Source organism: Sinocyclocheilus anshuiensis, unplaced genomic scaffold, assembly GCF_001515605.1.
Source record: "Sinocyclocheilus anshuiensis isolate Anshui unplaced genomic scaffold, SAMN03320099.WGS_v1.1 scaffold242, whole genome shotgun sequence".
NCBI classification, from domain to species: Eukaryota; Metazoa; Chordata; class Actinopteri; order Cypriniformes; family Cyprinidae; genus Sinocyclocheilus; species Sinocyclocheilus anshuiensis.
This window is the reverse complement of record NW_015546053.1, coordinates 30,348-50,284: the sequence shown is the minus strand read 5'-3', so window position 1 is coordinate 50,284 and position 19,937 is coordinate 30,348. Positions and strand designations below refer to the sequence as shown.

Sequence of the window (19,937 nt, the reverse complement as noted above, 5' to 3'; positions counted from 1 at the left end):
ATATACACAGTATATTACATATATTATACATATTGCATTTTTAATTATACATTTAGTTATAATAATACATTTATTACTATAGCTAATACATGAATTAAGCATTTATTTTTAATAATAATAATAATATTTTACGTATTATTATTACTAATAATTTACTTATTTGTAATGTTATAATTATTAGTCTATGTGCATGGCAGACTGATGTCTTTGGGTTTTGTGACACATTTTTTCAGTGTCTCACGCCATGAGTGCCATGTTTTTAGAGATGTTTTTTTCAAGACAGGGTTCATTTAAAATAATAATAATTATAATAATACTTTACAATAAGGTCCCATTAATTCAGTTAATGCATTAACTAACATTGAGCAATGCATTTGTAAACGTATTTATTCATTTTTGTTAATGTTAATAAAAATATTCACGTTTAGTTCGTTACCTAAGGTTTATTTTAAAAGATATAACTTTTGATTTTAATAATACATTACTGTTGATTTTAATCATATATTAATGTTTAAATTAACAGTGACTGAGATTACTAAATTCTTAAGTAGTATTTTTATTTTTAGTTCATGTTACCCAATGTGGTTATCTGATGTTAACAAATTAAAACCTTATTGTAAGGTGTTCCCAAAATAACTAGTTGCACAAAATTAACATTCAATTACCAGCCCAAGCATAAAGTATGCTACAGTTTCTAAGTGTTTTGGTCTCACCTGTGAAAGGCCAAGGTAGATGGACACAGTCTCTGAGATATACAGAAATCGGCCTTCCTGACTGACCACGAACACAAATCCATCCAGAGACTGCAAAGAGAAAAATTATTTCTAATTAGTCTGTTCTAACTGAAAGCCAAAGTTTTGCACAACACAACACAATCAGTCAAAGTATATCTGATGTCTAATATTAATATGAAATCACAATGGTCATTATTTATTTTTTTTAATGACCTTTCATAAAAAAAACAAGTAAAAAGTAATTAAAATACTTAATTTTTACTTAAATTAAGTAAAGATACTTGAGTCATACTTAAATACTTAAGTCACCAAACCCTTTTTATTATTCAATTTTATTTTAGCTATTATTTCATATAGAGTCCACTTTTCATGATGTAATGCTTAAATGATAAAATCTAATTTTCTTCGTCATTGATTATCCTCTTTCATTTAGTCACATTATGGAAGTAAATCTGCTTGTGAATGCTGTTTTATCCAGTACAGCATCCCAGAAACACAAGATATAAATTAAGGATGTTTCAGACTTAACTGAATCAATCCTGAGCAGCAACACAACACTTCTGAACAAATCTCAAGATTTATATGGAATCAAGCTGTAGACACAAGCATCGACATCAAAGCAAAAACAACGTGAGCGAAGAATCAGATTGATTTAGAGAGAAGCCACAACAGCTTCAAAATAAACTCTGGCGCACCAGAACAGCGGCTAGCAGATGATAAGCATACAGTCACCCCATTAAAGAACTCATTTAAGGAATAATATTAATAACACACAGGCACGAGTGAAGCAGAGTGGGCACTTTAGTTGAGACTGACGGTGGTAATTTATGCAAGTGACGAGTTCACTATGCAAATGAGAGTGGACCGGAATGACGGGAATGCTGGAAATAAAGCGCAATTATCTAGTTATTACTGACAGAGGACGAGAAAAAGAATCATAAGGATTTTCAGAAGTGTTAATTTGATTTCTATCAGCGCCGTCCGTCTCTGAACACTTTCTCAAGGTAACCTTCTAATAATTTTTTTTTTTTTGTCTCGTACAAATTCCTCTTTTCAAGTCAGATGTCCAAATTCTAGTGCTTATGGCACATAGATCAACTTAAACAATGAAGCAGATTATTTACAAAAGTGGATCCAAAAAGTTTGGACACAGCCTGTATGAAAAATGTATGAATGTTATTGCATTAGGGGCCATTCACACAGAATGTGTGTTTCCATTCCACTGCGCTACTTTTCCATTGTTTTTCTATATAAACACAGATTAGACAGACATCTTTGAATATTGCGCTTGCTTCTCATGTCTTTTGTTGCATCTCACATTACAAACATTGTAAAAATTCAGCGCTTAAGTCAAACTTTTATAAAACATCAGAGAGAGTTGCGTTTTTCCCCATTCCACTGTATTAGGCTATATGTATTTATATATTAGTAATACTGTGAATATTGTTACAATTTAAAATAACTGTTTTCTTTCTGAATATACAATTTATAATTTATTTCTGATGCACCGCTGAAATTTCTGCATCATTACTGCAGTCTTTAGTGTCACATGATCCTTCATAAATCATTCTAATACGCTGATTTGCTGCTCAAGAATTATATTATTATCAACCGTTGTGCTGTTTAATATCTTTCTGCAGGATTATTTGATGAATAGAAAGTTTAAAGACCAGCATTTATTTGAAATAGAAATCTTTAGTAACATTATAAATGTCTTTACTGCCACTTCTGATCAATTTAATACATCCTTGCTGAATATAAGTAATAATTACAAAATTAATTTTAAAAAATTATCTTGTCAACCCAAAGCTTTTAAATGGTGTGTAAAAAGACCTAAAATATCAAATCATCTAATAAATAAAAGATGAAGAAAATAACAATTTAAGAGTTCAACAGTAACATAAAACAGATTACATGAATATTGTTCATAACATTAACGTCTGTAAATGTACATAAACGAAACATATTTTTACCTGTAGTAGATGAGCTCCCAGGTGCTGTTCAAATATGTCAGTGACCAACGAATGACTTGTTCTTCTCACTGCAAAAAAGTAAAAAAAAGTTAGTTCAAGCAGTTAATTAAAGCTAAACATGTTTGTCATTTCAACAGAAGCATACATGTAAAATGAGCTATAAAATTATATTTTATATCTAATTCAACAAAACCCACAACAACCTAAACAAGATCAATTAATCACTAAATGTAACTTAAAAAAAAAAAAAAGTAGTATCACTGTGATGATATAAACATACGAGCATAAAGAACAATTCCAACCTCTTTAACATAAATTCTAAAATTATAATATTCTCAAACACATCTTGACAGTCACACTATTTGGTTACTACAGGAGGAAACGGCTGATAATAGCTTTTAAGCAGCTGTTAATACACCTTCCCAGTTCTTTACTGCTGTTTCAGAGACTATCAAAGACAGCGAGTGTCTGAACAGCTGCTGTTTATAGGGCTGATAACACCGACAGAGACATGCTAATTCACTCTCAGCAGACAATAGCGTCCTGGGCCGCCTGCCATCACAAAACAAACACATTTACAAATCACACAAATGACATTGGTGGAGCATTTCAAACGTGCCAGTCTCTGACCTCCGCTGTGGAAGCCCAGCTGAAATTCACTCACAGCAGGATGTCCGTGTGTGTGTGTGTGTGTGTGTGTGTGCAAACCATAAAAACAAACCTGTGTGTGTGTGTGTGTGTGTGTGTGTGGCTGGGATGCGTGTGGCAATCAATACTGTAAGTGTTTTGAGAGAGGATGACAGCGTTTGTCTGAGTTGCTACTAAACGGGAGACAGATGGTGAGCTCACTTCTCCAAACCTTTTTCCTGTGGTACTCCTGCCACAATACAAGTGTTCACCTGACAAAATACACAGCTTCAGGAAGAAGCGTTCAGCGAGACAGAACAGAAACAGAAATCAAAGGTATAGTTCACCAAAAAAATGAAATGTCAACCATTATGTTACACTTTAGCAGTATTTATTAGGGAAATAATATACTTAAAAAAAAAACCCGACACTTAACTGCATGTTAATTACAATTAAATGAAGACGCATTATAGCTTAAATTTATATCAAATGCAATTAGCTACTCCACAGCACTTTTTTGGCCCGCTTTAGTAGGATTTAAGTATATCTTAATATGTAATTATCATAATTCTATTGAATCAGAAATATGGTTGAAGTGTACTGCATTTATGGTAAACTAAAATATACTTGTGTGTCATGAAGATGTAATAATTTGGCAAATATTAATTATTAGAAAGTTGTAATAAAGTTGTAAATGTATTAAAAATTAATTAATTTAAAATGAAACACTAAAGTTACTTAAGTTATATAAATTATAACCAAGGACTTTACATGTGTTTTAGTATGTATTTTAAATGTACTTTACAGAAAAACGTTTAATTTGACATTATTTCAAAGTGCGCTTTTTAAAAGGGTATTTAAGTGTTAAGAAACATAATCATGAAAGTGAACTCTCTTTTAGTACACTTAAGTGGCCTTTAATTTTATTGGTATTATATCAACTGCAAGTGCAGTTTTTAAATACTTCAAAGATTTGAAATGTACTACAAGTGCATGTTCATTACAATTACTGTATGCGATTGCGCACAAATTTAAAAGCTATTATATGGTGTTGGGAAAGATTTTTAGTGAAGAATGACTTAAATTTCATTCATACCAAGCGATCATATGGCTCTAGAAAATAATTAATATAGTGCAAGAGTCATATAGACCACTTTTATTGTGCTCGTTTCAGTTTTGGAGCTTAACTGTTCCCATTCATTTTCATTGTAAGGAAAAGAGCAGCCAGGACAATTCACAAAATATCTCCTTTTTAGTTCTACTGAAGAAAAAGTAAACAATATTTTTGGTGATCTATTTCTTTGACATCAGAACACTGAAAATAATACCCAAGTCCACACATAAATGTGTCCCTGCACCCAAGCTACACACCCCAAAACTAAGTGGCACTTTAAGAATGGGGTCCCCTCACAGGAATATCAATGAGTCGGTCCCATTCAGAGGCCTGAAAAGGGGGTTTGACGCAGAGAGCGGGATCACCACTCAGTGCATGTGGGTACACAGAGCTCTGCTTGTTCGTCTTTGGGGGTCATATGCATGTTGACGATTGAATAGTTTAGCAACCCCCCTCATCCAAATACTGAGGGTCTTCCCACAGAGTCTGTGAGCGATAGGACAGGCCTGACAGGAGCCATACTGCCTGATGGATGGACAATGGTCGGCCCTCATTTCCCAAAGTCAGCCGCTACAGCAGAGGCTAATGTGAAGTCGAACCGGGCCCAATAGGGCAGAGGGTGAGAATGATGGTGTTGTTTCTCAGCCTGGGGGTAGTAAACAGGATCTATCTGATATAGCTAATCGGTTAGTAGTGGATACTTAATGATCTGTCTTCTTCATGTGGATATTTTAATAATCACTTGTTTTGAAATCTACTAATATTTAATTCTTATCTATCTATCTATCTATCTATCTATCTATCTATCTATCTATCTATCTATCTATCTATCATATATAAATATATTTATATTTACATTTTATTTATATTAATTTTAGTAAATTAAAATAAAATATAAAAAAATACAATTTAAAATAAAATTCACATTACATCAATTCAATCTTGTTATTAATCTTAGAAGACCACAACATTGGTTAAGAAAAAAGTCGTTTTAAACTTTTTAAGCATATATGCACGGTTTTAGAAAGAAAAATATTTAAAAAAAATATTATTTTACTTAATAAAAAACTTAGAGTGCTTAAGCACTTTAGTACTTTAAATATATTTTAGATACATTAAATATTACAGAGTTTATTATTATTAATATTATTTATTTTGATTTTAGTTCTTTTTCACTGGAAAACAGTAAATTCTATATATATAATTTTATATTTATTTTAGTTTTTAATTTTATATACATTTATAAATAAATAATTAAATAAATGTGACCCTGGACCACAAAACCAGTCAAAAGTAGCACGGGTATATTTCTAGCAATAGCCAACAATACATTGTATGGGTCAGAATTATTGATTTTTCTTTTATGCCAAAAATCATTAGAATATTAAGTAAAGATCATGTTTGATGAATATATTTTGTAAATTTCCTACTGTAAATATATCAAAACATAAATTTTGATTAGTAATATACATTGCTAAGAACTTAATTTGGACAAATTTAAAGGCGATTTTCTCTGTATTTTGATTTTTTTTTGCACCCTCAGATTCCAGATTTTCAAATAGTTGTATCTCGGCCAAATACTGCAATGGAAAGCTTATTTATTCAGCTTTCAGGTGATGTAGGCCATTTAAAAAAATGGACCCTTATGACTGGTTTTGTGGTCCAGGGTCACAAATATGAACCATTCAGTGCACCATTTATCTGATTTAGTTCTATTTTTATTTCCCTTAGGGAATTTTCTTTAAGGAATTAGCTGTCATAATTCCACCTTGACTTTTGGGTCAGCTTTGAGTATCTCTGGGGCGCTGAATCACAATAAAGAATGAAATAACTAAAGTCATTTGACTTTCTTCTCCTCCACACCCAGCTCACTTTGACTCTCTTTCATTTCTTTCTTCGTTCTCTTTTCCTTCTCCCCCTCTTTCAAGCTGACAACCTTTTAACCAAGTTCGAAGGTTACTATGGGAACTGCAAGGTTGGCCTTTCATTTCGTGTTAGTTTGCTCAATCCAGTTGGCTGATGGGAATCGTAGGCCGATCTCCTAGCAACTTGTTTACGGCGCGGTGGATGTCGAGCGGCCCGCGCTCCCCCCACCTCTAACCTCATGCATGGAGACAGGAGGAATGACTCTCAGACAGACCAAAGCGTCTCCAGTCGCAATGGCCCTCTCCGCTGCAATTATCCTTTCACTCTGCCATCCCTCTCTCTCTCTCAGCTGTTACCTCTCTCCTAGCACGGTCGAACATAATTTGAGTGCAATTAACGTCCCTTAAAAGCCCTCAGTGCTTTAAATGCTTGAAAATAGGAGAGAGAGAGACAGACACAGAGAGCTGGCAGGAGGGAGAGTACGAGAAACAAGTGAAAGGAGAAAGAGAAAGACAGCGTGAAAGTCAAAAACACAACAGTGTGGGACCTGGACAAAAGAAAATGAGAGAAAATCTTAACTTATTCAAAATTCCGAAACTGTACGAACATAACAGCACTAATTCACGCTGACAGTATTTCGTCTTTATAATTATAACAATAGCTGCATTTTTACAATCTGTACCAATAAAACTCAACAATGTTAATGTAATTTTATACATTTTTATAAATCATTTTATAAATCATATCTTTGTCTCTTTTTTTGTACAAAACATCCAAACATTACTAACATTTATGTGAAAGGCAAAATTGTTAAATATAATAAGACGCATATATTAAAAGAATTACAGGTACATTTATTTTTCTTATAGATTTTTTGTTGTTGTTTTAGTAATAAACCTCCCTACATTTATTTAAAATATTTATTTGAATATGTAGGTTTTAATAATATGATATTTTATGTAGGTTTTAATAATATGATATATTTAAAGAATTTATTGTATTTATTTAAATTTAGGCAAATTAATATTTAAAAAAAAAATATTGATCTGAGTTTGCTGATTTTTTGTGTGTTGTTTTAAGAATGAGCCTCACTATGTTTATTTAAAAAGTAATTTTATGATTAATGTTAATATAATAAGATCATATAATATTAATAATTAATGATAAATATTAGAATTATTATAAATATCAAAAATATTACAAACATTTATAATATATTATATAATAGTAATAAATAATAAAAAGGTATTATAATATAATAAGATATTATAATAATTATATTTTACTGGAAAATAAAAATAATACAGGTTTGGAAAAAAATTCTAGAGTTGTGACAACTTTCAATATAACTGTCAATATATTGTGATATAATAAGACGTGTTTTCAAAGAATTTAGTTCATTTTTATTTTTCACTATTTTATTTTAAAGTATTTTTTTCTGATTTGAACTGATTAAACATATTTTAAAAGATGGTATTATAAAATGTATGTATTTATTGTTATCACTAATAAAAGTAACCGCAAGCCGCAAGATATGAGTTATCATTGATGTCTGCAGAACAAACTGTTGTGGACGAGTTACGCACCATATTTTAATACTGAAGGTTAAGCGGTCATTTAAATCACTGACCCCAAATATGAGCAACAGTAATAGTGATGCTTGACTTACCAAATGCCACTAACAAACCGTACAAAAATTGTTTGGAACTGAAGCCGCTTGTTTTGTACTTGATCTGCTGATCCGCATGCACTGCGGGCTAATATATGTGCATGTATCCTTTTAAGGGCCATAGGTCTGATGGTCGGACATAAAAGGTTTAATCACCCCATTATCCATAAAGACTGTCATTCCCCGGCAGAGCATGCACAACTACACACTAGCATGCAACACATGCATACACACAGCGCATAAAGACAGATAAAATATCACTTTTTTTGTGTCACAGCCATTTTACTTTTCCTCTTGTCCCTCATCATCCCTCCATTACTCCTCGGCTCGCCCTCCCCGTCTCTTTCCCTCTCTCTTCCTCCCTCTTTCACTCTCGCCCTGTGTGAAGGTCATGCAATTGATTTTCCTCTGTCTATTCATTTTTCAGTCCTGGTTTTGAAACGTGGGAAGCAGACAAAAGCCATACCAGCCCCCCACCGGCGCACACAGCCGCCCCTCCCCCGCCTCACGCCGCTCCACTCGCACCCGTCGTCTCCGTCCGGCCCGGCCTCACATTCCTGCAGTGCGGCTGGAGATACGCAACATGACCGTAACAGCCCAATTCATTCCAGCAAACGTCAACACCACACAATCACCGAACGGCTGTGGCACAACCTGCATCTTATCTTCTAACCACTCGCAATTCAGTTTAACCAGTCACTAAATGCGTTAAAATAGCACTGTGCCATTTCTAAATTAAGCCATTGTCATTTTTCAGCAAAAAACAAACAAACAGCTACCTAAATGTATTTTCTGTTCTGAAATGAGGAGGCATAGTCCTCAACGTTATTTTTTTAAACAAACATCAATTCATGTTCCAGTAACATTTGCTTGGTTTAATAAACTTTACTTACACTATTACGAATTTTTACATTAACGATGTAATCAATATTCTATTTGATAAAGCCAAGTATGAATCGCATCAAGTTAGTGTTTTTAAGCATTTTATATTTATTCCAAAATAATAACTCAAGGCAGTAACAATTTAAACAATATATTTTATTTGTGAACTATTCTTTTCAATAGTTAACTTTTAAGTATTTTCACATTTTTCGGATCATCAGTCATCAAAGCTCTGTAAATATTGGTCAAAAACTCAGAGATTTACTTTAAATTTCACCAAGCTGACTACTCCCACAGATAAAATTTTCAAGATATTTTAAGTATTATTTTGATGTAACAAAGTGGTTGTATAAGTGTGTGAGTTGTTTACTTACTTTTTTAAATGAGTCTTCCCATTAACGCTATTATATTGTTCATTCAGACTGATTCGTGAATGTGCAAGAACACAAGAGGCGGGATTTATCGCATGAACCAATCACAGCCGAACATAACCAGCCATATCCAATCATATCGCGATGGAGGCATGGCCTCCTCTAACGTGACTTTCCCCCATTCATTCTCAATTACCCCCCACCAAACCCAACGCATGCTTTATGGGGTCTGTTAAAACCCAATGGGCTCAGGGGAGGCGAGAAAGATGCGGATTGGTGTCGCTGTTGGACAAAGTTTCTTTAGAAAAACAAGTGATTTATACACGTTTTAATGTTATATTTTGTAATATTGGTATTGTTTTATTTTTGTACTACAAATTTTTTTCTCATCCAACATTTTGAGGAGGCAATGTCTCCCTTGCCTCCTCGGAGAAACGCCCCTGATATAACCCTAAGTTTATTATTATTGTGATTTATTTACAAAACTACAAAGCTGCTATATGGCTGCATCTTAAATCACATACTCTCTGAGTACATACTTCTTTTGAATAAGCAATTAATTAGTGACCATTATAAAGTACATTCTATATAGCAATGCCATAACTGTCTTGAAGACTCGGGGAGATATTTTGTTCAATAAATCATAAAGAAATATAGAACAGTAAAGGAAATTCTAGGTTGAATTCTACTTGGGAATTGGAATAGACTACATTTTTTTTTTTTATAAATCATAAAGAGACATGACAGTGAAAGAAATTCTAGGTCGAATTCTAGTTGGTAAGTAATCATTTTTTAACTATTTGCAAATAATATTATATGCACATACGCCTTTATTTGCATGTCTATAGCCCAAAGTATACTTCACTTTTTACGCGTACGTGAGGGACAGCGTACAGTGCGTGTGACGCGAATTTCATCATCAGAACAATACACAGACCACCCGATTTTTGTAAACGCATGTACTTTGTAAGCATAGGTCGCACATGCGCATTGAATTTGTTTTGCAGTAATCAATTGTTCCACAAGGTGGAAACACTGGCCAAGGCCGTTGTTTCACAGTAGAAAACGGAAACTAAAGAGTCAAAAACAACAACAACAAAATAGCGGAGACTGCAACAACAACAGACGGCTGCACTGACAAGCGCTTGTGAGCGAGAGGGTATGGGATAGGCCAGCTTTGGTCTAAAAGAGTTAAAAACTATTTGTGATCGTTCATAAATTATGGGGGAAAACAGAGCAGACACTGGACATGGATGAAGCTTTCAAGAGCGCATGTGTCGCTTTATTTCAATCAAGGGATATTAATTTTAATAGTTTTAGTTAACAATAACAACATTGCCCTATATAGCACATCAGCCTGTACAGTTTTGTATTAATATTATATATCTGTGGTTAATCATAAATGTGACCTACTATAGATGAATGTACAACACCTGGTTTCTAATATCACTAACTCTTCTAAAACAGAACTTTAGTCCCTATATGATGGGTAATGTATGATAAAAGCATGGTTTGTCTTATTACAGCAATCTGTTGTAGATATTCTCAAGTGTGATGATCAGAATGAAAGACTCTCGTCTGTATAATATCATTCAGTTTTACACAGACGCCTACATTCATCAACTCACAAGTGCTGTTCGAGTCTACACACACACACACACACACACACACACACGTATATCACAGTTTGGCCAGGTTCGCTTCCTCACAGGTATGTTTACCTACTACACAAACACAAATACACACACATTCACACACCTAATTGTAGCTGAGTTGTTTCCCCTCAGTAATAATAGCAATTAGACAACCCTTGTAATTACGCTCTCCTCGTTATACAGTTAATTTCTATAATTACAAATCACACAGATAATTTCTTCTACACTTTGTGGTTTTTCTTCTGTCCTGTTATACTATGCATTTGGTTGAGGGGGTATGGAAGAGACAATAGCTCTGTTCCAAAACCTAGTGAGCTGTCTAAATAGACAGCATTTTAAGGCATCATAAAATAATTGAATTTGTTTTGCAGTAATCAATTGTTCCACAAGGTGGAAACACTGGCCAAGGCCGTTGTTTCACAGTAGAAAACGGAAACTAAAGAGTCAAAAACAACAACAACAAAATAGCGGAGACTGCAACAACAACAGACGGCTGCACTGACAAGCGCTTGTGAGCGAGAGGGTATGGGATAGGCCAGCTTTGGTCTAAAAGAGTTAAAAACTATTTGTGATCGTTCATAAATTATGGGGGAAAACAGAGCAGACACTGGACATGGATGAAGCTTTCAAGAGCGCATGTGTCGCTTTATTTCAATCAAGGGATATTAATTTTAATAGTTTTAGTTAACAATAACAACATTGCCCTATATAGCACATCAGCCTGTACAGTTTTGTATTAATATTATATATCTGTGGTTAATCATAAATGTGACCTACTATAGATGAATGTACAACACCTGGTTTCTAATATCACTAACTCTTCTAAAACAGAACTTTAGTCCCTATATGATGGGTAATGTATGATAAAAGCATGGTTTGTCTTATTACAGCAATCTGTTGTAGATATTCTCAAGTGTGATGATCAGAATGAAAGACTCTCGTCTGTATAATATCATTCAGTTTTACACAGACGCCTACATTCATCAACTCACAAGTGCTGTTCGAGTCTACACACACACACACACACACACACACACACGTATATCACAGTTTGGCCAGGTTCGCTTCCTCACAGGTATGTTTACCTACTACACAAACACAAATACACACACATTCACACACCTAATTGTAGCTGAGTTGTTTCCCCTCAGTAATAATAGCAATTAGACAACCCTTGTAATTACGCTCTCCTCGTTATACAGTTAATTTCTATAATTACAAATCACACAGATAATTTCTTCTACACTTTGTGGTTTTTCTTCTGTCCTGTTATACTATGCATTTGGTTGAGGGTGTATGTGAGAGACAATAGCTCTGTTCCAAAACCTAGTGAGCTGTCTAAATAGACAGCATTTTAAGGCATCATAAAAGTGCTCTTGACAAAAAGGCTGTTCTGATAATTATCCTGCCTTCTAAGATATTTTCTTACAGCCAAATTATATGGCAGCATCACATTCATCCCAAAATAAGGCAATCCCAGAATGCACTGCAATATGCTTCAAGAAAACATTAAAGGGTTAGTTCACTCAAAAATGAATAAGCCTGTGATTTACTCACCCTCGAGGCATCCTAGGTGTATATGACTTTCTTCTTTCAGACGAATCCAATCGGAGTTATATTAAAAATTGTCCTGGCTCCTCCAAGCGTTATCATTGCAGTAGGCAGGTGTTTTTGTTCAACAGTCCAAAAGACGTGAAATAAAGTGCGCGCATGCATAATAAAACGTGCCTCACACAGCTCCGGGGGGGTGAATAAAGGCCTCCTGTAGCGAATCCATTCATTTTTGTAAGAAACAAATCCATATTTCAAACGTAATAAACACTTTTCTCTCACTTCATCTAACTGTCATAAGCGGAAGCCGTTCCGGCGGATGACGTAGGACGTCGGCGTAGCGTGATTAGTGACGAACGCAGAGAGAGAACAAAACAAAACGCCGGTCATGAATTAGAAGTACAAAACGAGAATTTGTAAAGAAAAATGTCGGAGGATTTCGATATAAGCCAAGAGGAGACTGGTTTTCCTTTGCTAAAGTAAGGAAACTTTGATTCCTTTGCCCCTGTAAACAAACTCGTGAGACTAGCATATCTCAGAGGTGCGCGTGCTGCGCATATGTCCTACGTCATCCACCTGGAATGGCTTCCGCACACGACAGTCAGCAGAAGTGAGAGAAAAGTGTTTATTACGTTTGAAATATGGATATTTTTCTTACAAAAACGCATGGATTCGCTACAGGAGGCCTTTATTCACCACCCGGAGCCGTGTGAGGCACATTTTATTATGGATGCACGCACTTTATTTCACGTCTTTTGGACTGTTGAACAAAAACACCTGTCTACTGCAATGATAACGCTTGGAGGAGCAAGGACAATTTTTAATATAATTCTGATTGGATTCGTCTGAAAGAAGAGTCATGTACACTTAGGATGCCTCGAGGGTGAGTAATGCCGAGTTCACACTGCACGATTTTCAAACTCGTCGGATCGCCGTTGTTTTCACACTGCGTGACTATCTGGGGTAGCATTCAGTTGCTGCTGTGGTCACACTGCAGGATGGATCGGCGACAGGGGGATTCACACTGCATGACTTCACAATAAGAAGAATCGCCGACAGCTCTGTCTGGTCCGCAAACTACGTTTCACAACAAAACACACGCGAGAAGTGATAAGGAAATAATGCGAGAACCCGCGTACGTCAGACCGGAGTTCTCGCGAGCAAGACTATAATTATTAAAAAAAATATATATATATGCCGCGATAGGTGTCGTATTCCTATAGGTAGATGTGATCAGCTGAGAATCAGCTCATGCAAGCTTGACTCACGTGACCTGCCAGAACTAACGCTAATGCTTAATTTGTGCTGCTCAGTATTTCAATAGAAAAATTTTAAAAAGTGTTTATTTGAAATAGAAATCTTTTGTAACATTTGAAATGCCTTTACTCTGATGTTTGATCAACTTAATGCATCCTTGCTAAATAAAAGTATTAATTGCTTAAACAAAAAATCCTACTGACTCCAAACTTTTAAACGCCATCTGTACTTATTTATATTAATTACCACAGAAATTTATCTTTTTTGTATCAGATAAACAATGCTAACTGTAAAAATAAAATACAACTACTCCAAAAATAAAATTATTTGATTATATTTTAAAATATAATCAGATTATATATTATATATACATTTAAAATGATAAATCTCCCTTAAATAGTGTAATTAGCACATTTTGATAGCAGCTGTCAACAGCTAGATTGACCGTTGAACGCTTCTAGTAAGTCACAGCAGACAGCAAGGCAGCTCACCAGGCTTTGAAACAGAATATAGAGACCGACAGCCAAAAATCGCGAGCAGAAAAAGAGACATTCGCCCAGGTATTTTAACAGGACTGAATGGCTTTGATGCAGCAGGTATAATGAGGCTCGCAGGAGGGATACAAAAGGACCATCTCTCAGAAGCAGACTTCCTTGGTCTGGTCACTTGTTAACAAGCTTCAGCGCAGACTCTGGCTCTTTTGTTCGTCCCCACCGGCTTCCACACTAATTGGCTGTTAGATCTGTTTTTCACTTCACAATTGAGATGAACCTATCAGAGTATGTAATGAATGACGGAGCGTATTTGAGAAGCCAAATGACCCTGCTCTCAAATTAAACTCAAATGACAGAGACCCCTCTGAAAAGAGACATAAGAAAGGAATATGTATCCAGAGACGATGGCTGCTCCTGCAATCTGTATACAGTCTGTATGCTGCAATACGTTGGTAGTGAACTAGCAAATGCATTATTTCAGATGAGCCGTGTTTAACTCCGCATGACTGCGAGTGATTACTCCTGTGGCGCAATCTCAATTACTTTTCTGTGAGTGTGTGTCAGTCTGTGTGTGCATGTGTAAGCGCGCTCTCTCTCCCTTCTCTGGCAATTTTCGACGTGAGAGTATCCCAAGCGACGTACGCGAGCGACCTATAAGACAATAATAGCCTATTCCATTTAAATTCATAATTTAAATTAATAACGCATTTGTATTCATCAACAGGCCACCACTGTCATGTTCGGATTGAGTTTCGCTGTGGTTCACTCGAAGCCATCTCCTCTGTTAATGGCATCACAAATACAAATCGACGTCAGGATTGATGCTGTCGATGAAAGCCTCGTATAAATCTGCCTCAAAATATGAGAGATGTAGTGAAGGAGCTCACAATTTCCATCGCTCATCTTCTTTCCTGTGCACTCAGAGTATCTTCAAAATATGGACATTAGGGCTTGCTCTTTCAAACGTTATAAAAAGGAAAACACCTTTTTATGAAACAATATTTAAAAATAACCCCAAATTTTAAATTTTTCAATTTTCAATTTATTTTCAGTTTATAATTTGTCATATAAGTTTAACAACTAAAAACTACAATAGTTGCCACTACTGACAGATTATTATGTCTACATGTATTACTGTTTTTTAATTAATTAATTAATTCATATTTATATAAAAAACATTTATTTAATGTTTAAAGTACCTGCCAAAGGTATATTTGTCCAAAATTTCGGTAACAGGGCTGGAAAAATGTAAACTTATATAAAATAATTAGAAAAAAAAATTAAAAATAGAAATAATAAATAATCAGAAAAAAAACTTATATGATAAAAATTGTATATCGATAAAATTACATTACATATAAATTAAAGAAAGCCATTTTTGGTCATTTTTCAATACTGCAATATTGCATCAATCGTTAACATGTGTTTTCATAATGTCATAATTAGAAAACACCACCTGATTATGAAGCAATATTTAAAAAAAAAAACTACTGGCAGATTCCTTTTACCTACATGTATTGCTGTTTTTTATTATTTTACTTATTTTTATTTGAACTTTTTTTATTTAATGTTCATATATATAGACTAAAACTTAACAGGGTTGCAAAAAATTGAACCATATAGAAAATAAAACAGCATTCATAATATTTAATTTGAGCTCGTAGATTTGGCGATAAACATTTTCTGAAGGTTATTAAAGAGTTTCTGACCTACTTTGATCCCCATTTTGCGGTAAGTTCTGGCTATTTTGCATTTTTGTTCAAATTTTGTGTAAAAATATCTAGTTTGTCCATCCAATCTACTCTCTTTCACATAGTAGGTAAATGCCACTCCATTCACAGTCATTCTCTGGGTGTACTCAGCACACTTACCGTTGTTGCAGTTGTCCTCTCCCTCCAGTAGAGGGCTCCAGGGTGGGTCTCCCTGGCTGGCAAAGTGTCTCATGTGCAGGTAACTGATGGTGAGGCGGATGATGGAGGCCTTGTCCAGCTGGCTGGTAATTGCCCCGGGGAGGGGAAGCATCTTCGCCAGCTCGAAGAACTCGAAGTTCTCCTTACCCCGCCGAGAACGAGCTGCATTGCGCGACTTCTCCTTCCTCAAGTTCTGCAAGCTAGGGAAAAATAAGACCGGATAGAAAAGAAGAGGATAGAAGGAGAAAGGATGACAGTGATTACACAATGATAATGTACAGGGTAGTCAAGGCAAGTTAGTGCTGTTCAATTATTCCCTGATGTTTTATTCTGCATAACATAAAGGGTGTGATTTGGATGCAGGCATGAAACAGAAATGAGAAGCTCATATATATTATTTTATATATGTAATAAATAATATTATTTGATAACAAAGTAGAATATCTAACAATAATATAATTTAATCGAAAAATAAGACCCAAATCTGCATTATTATTTTTTTTTTTGGAAAATTAAATATCTATCATTACTCTAAAATAGGCAAATAAAGATGCTGTTGGCCTAATTAAAAATAGACATATATTTTCCAGAAAATGTTTTATAATGTTTTTTTAATATTTGTTTGGCCAATAATTTAATCTTGTATTTATTATGATGATATATGGCACTTATTATTTTTTCTCACACAACACAAAAGGGTCTTTTAATACAGGAAAATATGTAATTGATTTTTTGATTTTAGGAATGAGGTTTCTTGAAAATGATTGTTATATTTGGGAGTCCTTTGCATCATTTTTTAAATTAATTAATTAATTTCTTATTTTACATGTCATTTCAAATTGCCAATTCTCATTCAAAATGAATTGGTTTCAATTCACATTGAAAATAACTGGTGTCAGTGTGAACACCCTATAAGGCTTATAAATTGTCATAAATTGTACGTTTTTGTCAATAAATTTCAAGTTTTTGTTAATGAAAACGTATTAAAACGTTTTCCTTTTATTCAACATTACTCTTCAAAATGCCATCCATATTCTCCAAAAGTTACAACAAGATGCCTTTAATTAGTTTTAAAGTTGCAATGAAACAGAAGTAGTGACATATATTGTATATTGTATATATTTTAGTGACACAGATCCAATTAAAATTACTTATCAAAAAAACAAAGCAGGACATGGACATTCATTGGTTGTTGACTGAGTGAAGAAAGATTGAAATGCAAGCTTGCAGTTGATCGTGAGAAAGGGGCGGGATTTGATTGGATGAAATGATCTGCATCCATCACAAGAGAGAAGTCTGTCGTTTCACCAGAAGATCAAGTTATGACATTGTGAAAGGGTCAAAAAATATTTTATACAATGAAACATGCACGAATAAATCATTCACTATCAGATCAAAAACATGCATTTAGAAAACAGGGTGAGTTTTCATTTCATGAGGACATTTCCAGCAGAGCCCTCACTAGAGATCGACAATAAGTGACAAGCTGTCACTCTGGATCTCTTTCGATCCCATCAGACTTTTTCCAAGCGTCTCGGAGCATGATGGCTGACCTGTGATCAGGTTCACTGTACAGCCGGTGGGAGGCCTGATCTTACATCAGAAGCCCTGCACCAGCATCCAGCCCGAATCCAATGGCTGCGTTTCTTTCCCAGGCTCCCTCCTGGGTGGTGAGCCCCAGTCTTGATTGAGGGATCAATGGAGGGAGGGGTCGTCTCGGAGGCAGGCCCAGGTAGCTGTCGCTCTGATTGGATATCGACTCTCAATGGGGCCTGAGTGGAGGAATTATGTTGTCACGGCGACTCTACAATTTGTGACTGCGCTCCGAGACGGAGCCGAACGCGCCTCTCTCGCTCTCTTTCTCTGTCTGTGACATTGATTCTCATTCATCCTGCAGATGCAGGGCAGTATGAGCACGGGAGGGAGGAACGGCGTGGAAAAATTTGTGTGTGTGTGTGTGTGTGAAGAGGGGGATCCACAGAATAAAAGGGAACTGCCAAAGAGCACACACAAAAGAGTCAGTTCCTCAAATTGAAAAGGGACTAATTTATTTGTTTAGACAAGACTGTGTTGTTTTTTAAGGGACTGAGTGTGTAAATCATGGGGAAGTCGTGGCCTAATGGTTAGAGAGTCGGACTCATAACCCAAAGGTTGTGGGTTCGAGTCTCGTACCGGCAGGGATTGTAGGTGGGGGGAGTGAATGTACAGCGCTCTCTCCCACCTTCAATACCACGACTGAGGTGCCCTTGAGCAAGGCACCGAACCCCCAACAGCTCCCCGGGCGCCACAGCATAAATGGCTGCCCACTGCTCCGGGTGTGTGTTCACGGTGTGTGTGTGTTCACTGCTGTGTGTGTGCACTTTGGATGGGTAAATGCAGAGCACTAATTCCGAGTATGGGTCACCATACTTGGCCACATGTCACGTCACTTTTTTTTTCTTTTTTTTTAAATCAGCAGACGTATGTGTTTGTCTATATCAGGGTTTCCCAAACGAGGGTTTGTGAGTTAATGAAAATTTTCCTCATCGTCTGTGAACTTGACGGTTCACAGTAAATGCAGCAAATTTCTACATGTGCTACAAGTTTAACATGCATTTGGGAATGCAGATTTGCTTTGTTTATACATTCACATTACAATGCATCTCTGCAGTATTCTGACAAATTAAAAGGTTAAGTATTTTAAATATTTAAAGTTCAGTTTGAAAGTTTTAAAGTGAATTTAAGACAAATATTAGTATTGTAACTTTTAGTGTAATATAAAAGTATTATAATGGTCAAATATACATTTTTACTTTGTCATTTACAACAGTAATATATTTATATATTCACTTTTATAATTACAGTTAAAATAATAAATAATAATAATAATACTTATTATTCAGTCATTTTTATTTTAAGATTAATAATTATTATTATTAAGAATTATTTCTTTCTATTTGATTGGGTTGCTAAAACACCAGCATGAATGTAATGTGGACTGAGACACAATCACAACTAAAAGGACTGAGTCTACTAAGTCCAGCAAAAAAGTCAAAATAAAATGCTTGCAAATATATACTGTATATGAAGAGTTTATTTGCAAAAACAGATAACTCCGATTTTCAAAATTTTCAAAAATCATGTTATCATGTTTTTATTATGTAAGTTAGCTGTATTTTTTTTTTTTTTTTACTAAATCAAAATAACCCAACTGCAGTTTGATTGAGATTAATTGGAATGCACAATGAAAACAAATACCAGATTTTTGAAAATTGTTAAAAACGTAGTTATCTGTTTTTGCAAAAGAACTCTTCATATATACTTGCATGTCATGTGACCATTAACTGACCGTGAACATGAGAATGTGTCCAAGAATGATTGAAATATTAAATTGAAGTCTCAGGGGGTACTTCATATAAATATCTTACGTCTAAATGTTCGATTTACAAAAAAGTTTGGGAACCCCTGGTCTATATCACTGTATTGTATGTGTCTTGGTAGATCGGTGTTTTGGCCCTGTGAGATTTCTCTGTAAAAAAGTCTCCAAGAACATCTCATCGTTGTACTAAGACGACCCTGGAGGGTTCAATCAATACGGAGCCATTGATTCTGTTTAGTTTTATATCCTCCACAGCTGAGCAGACATTAATAATTCTACTAAAACTTAGTTAATCTCCTGCTAATGGATCCAAACCAAGGGCTTACACTGAGCTGTGGCAGGAGCGAAAGCTCGAAGAGAAATGGAATTGTTAGCTGTGTGTTTGGGAAGATTCTTCATTTGATGCATCAAGGTGTGTGTGTGTGTGTGTGTGTGTGTGTGTGTGTGTGTGTGTGTTTTATGTCTAAAGTGAAAAA

General features: G+C 35.1%; 1 protein-coding gene across 1 annotated transcript in view; it reads right to left on the bottom strand.

Annotated features, from left to right (window-relative positions):
- The window catches only part of LOC107699220 (neuronal PAS domain-containing protein 1-like), a 56,147-nt gene that overhangs the window by 20,036 nt on the left and 16,174 nt on the right, over positions 1–19,937 (bottom strand). The window contains 3 exon segments of the mRNA XM_016500416.1: positions 714–803; positions 2,708–2,775; positions 16,065–16,303. Of these exon segments, the coding sequence (XP_016355902.1) occupies positions 714–803; positions 2,708–2,775; positions 16,065–16,303 (397 nt within the window).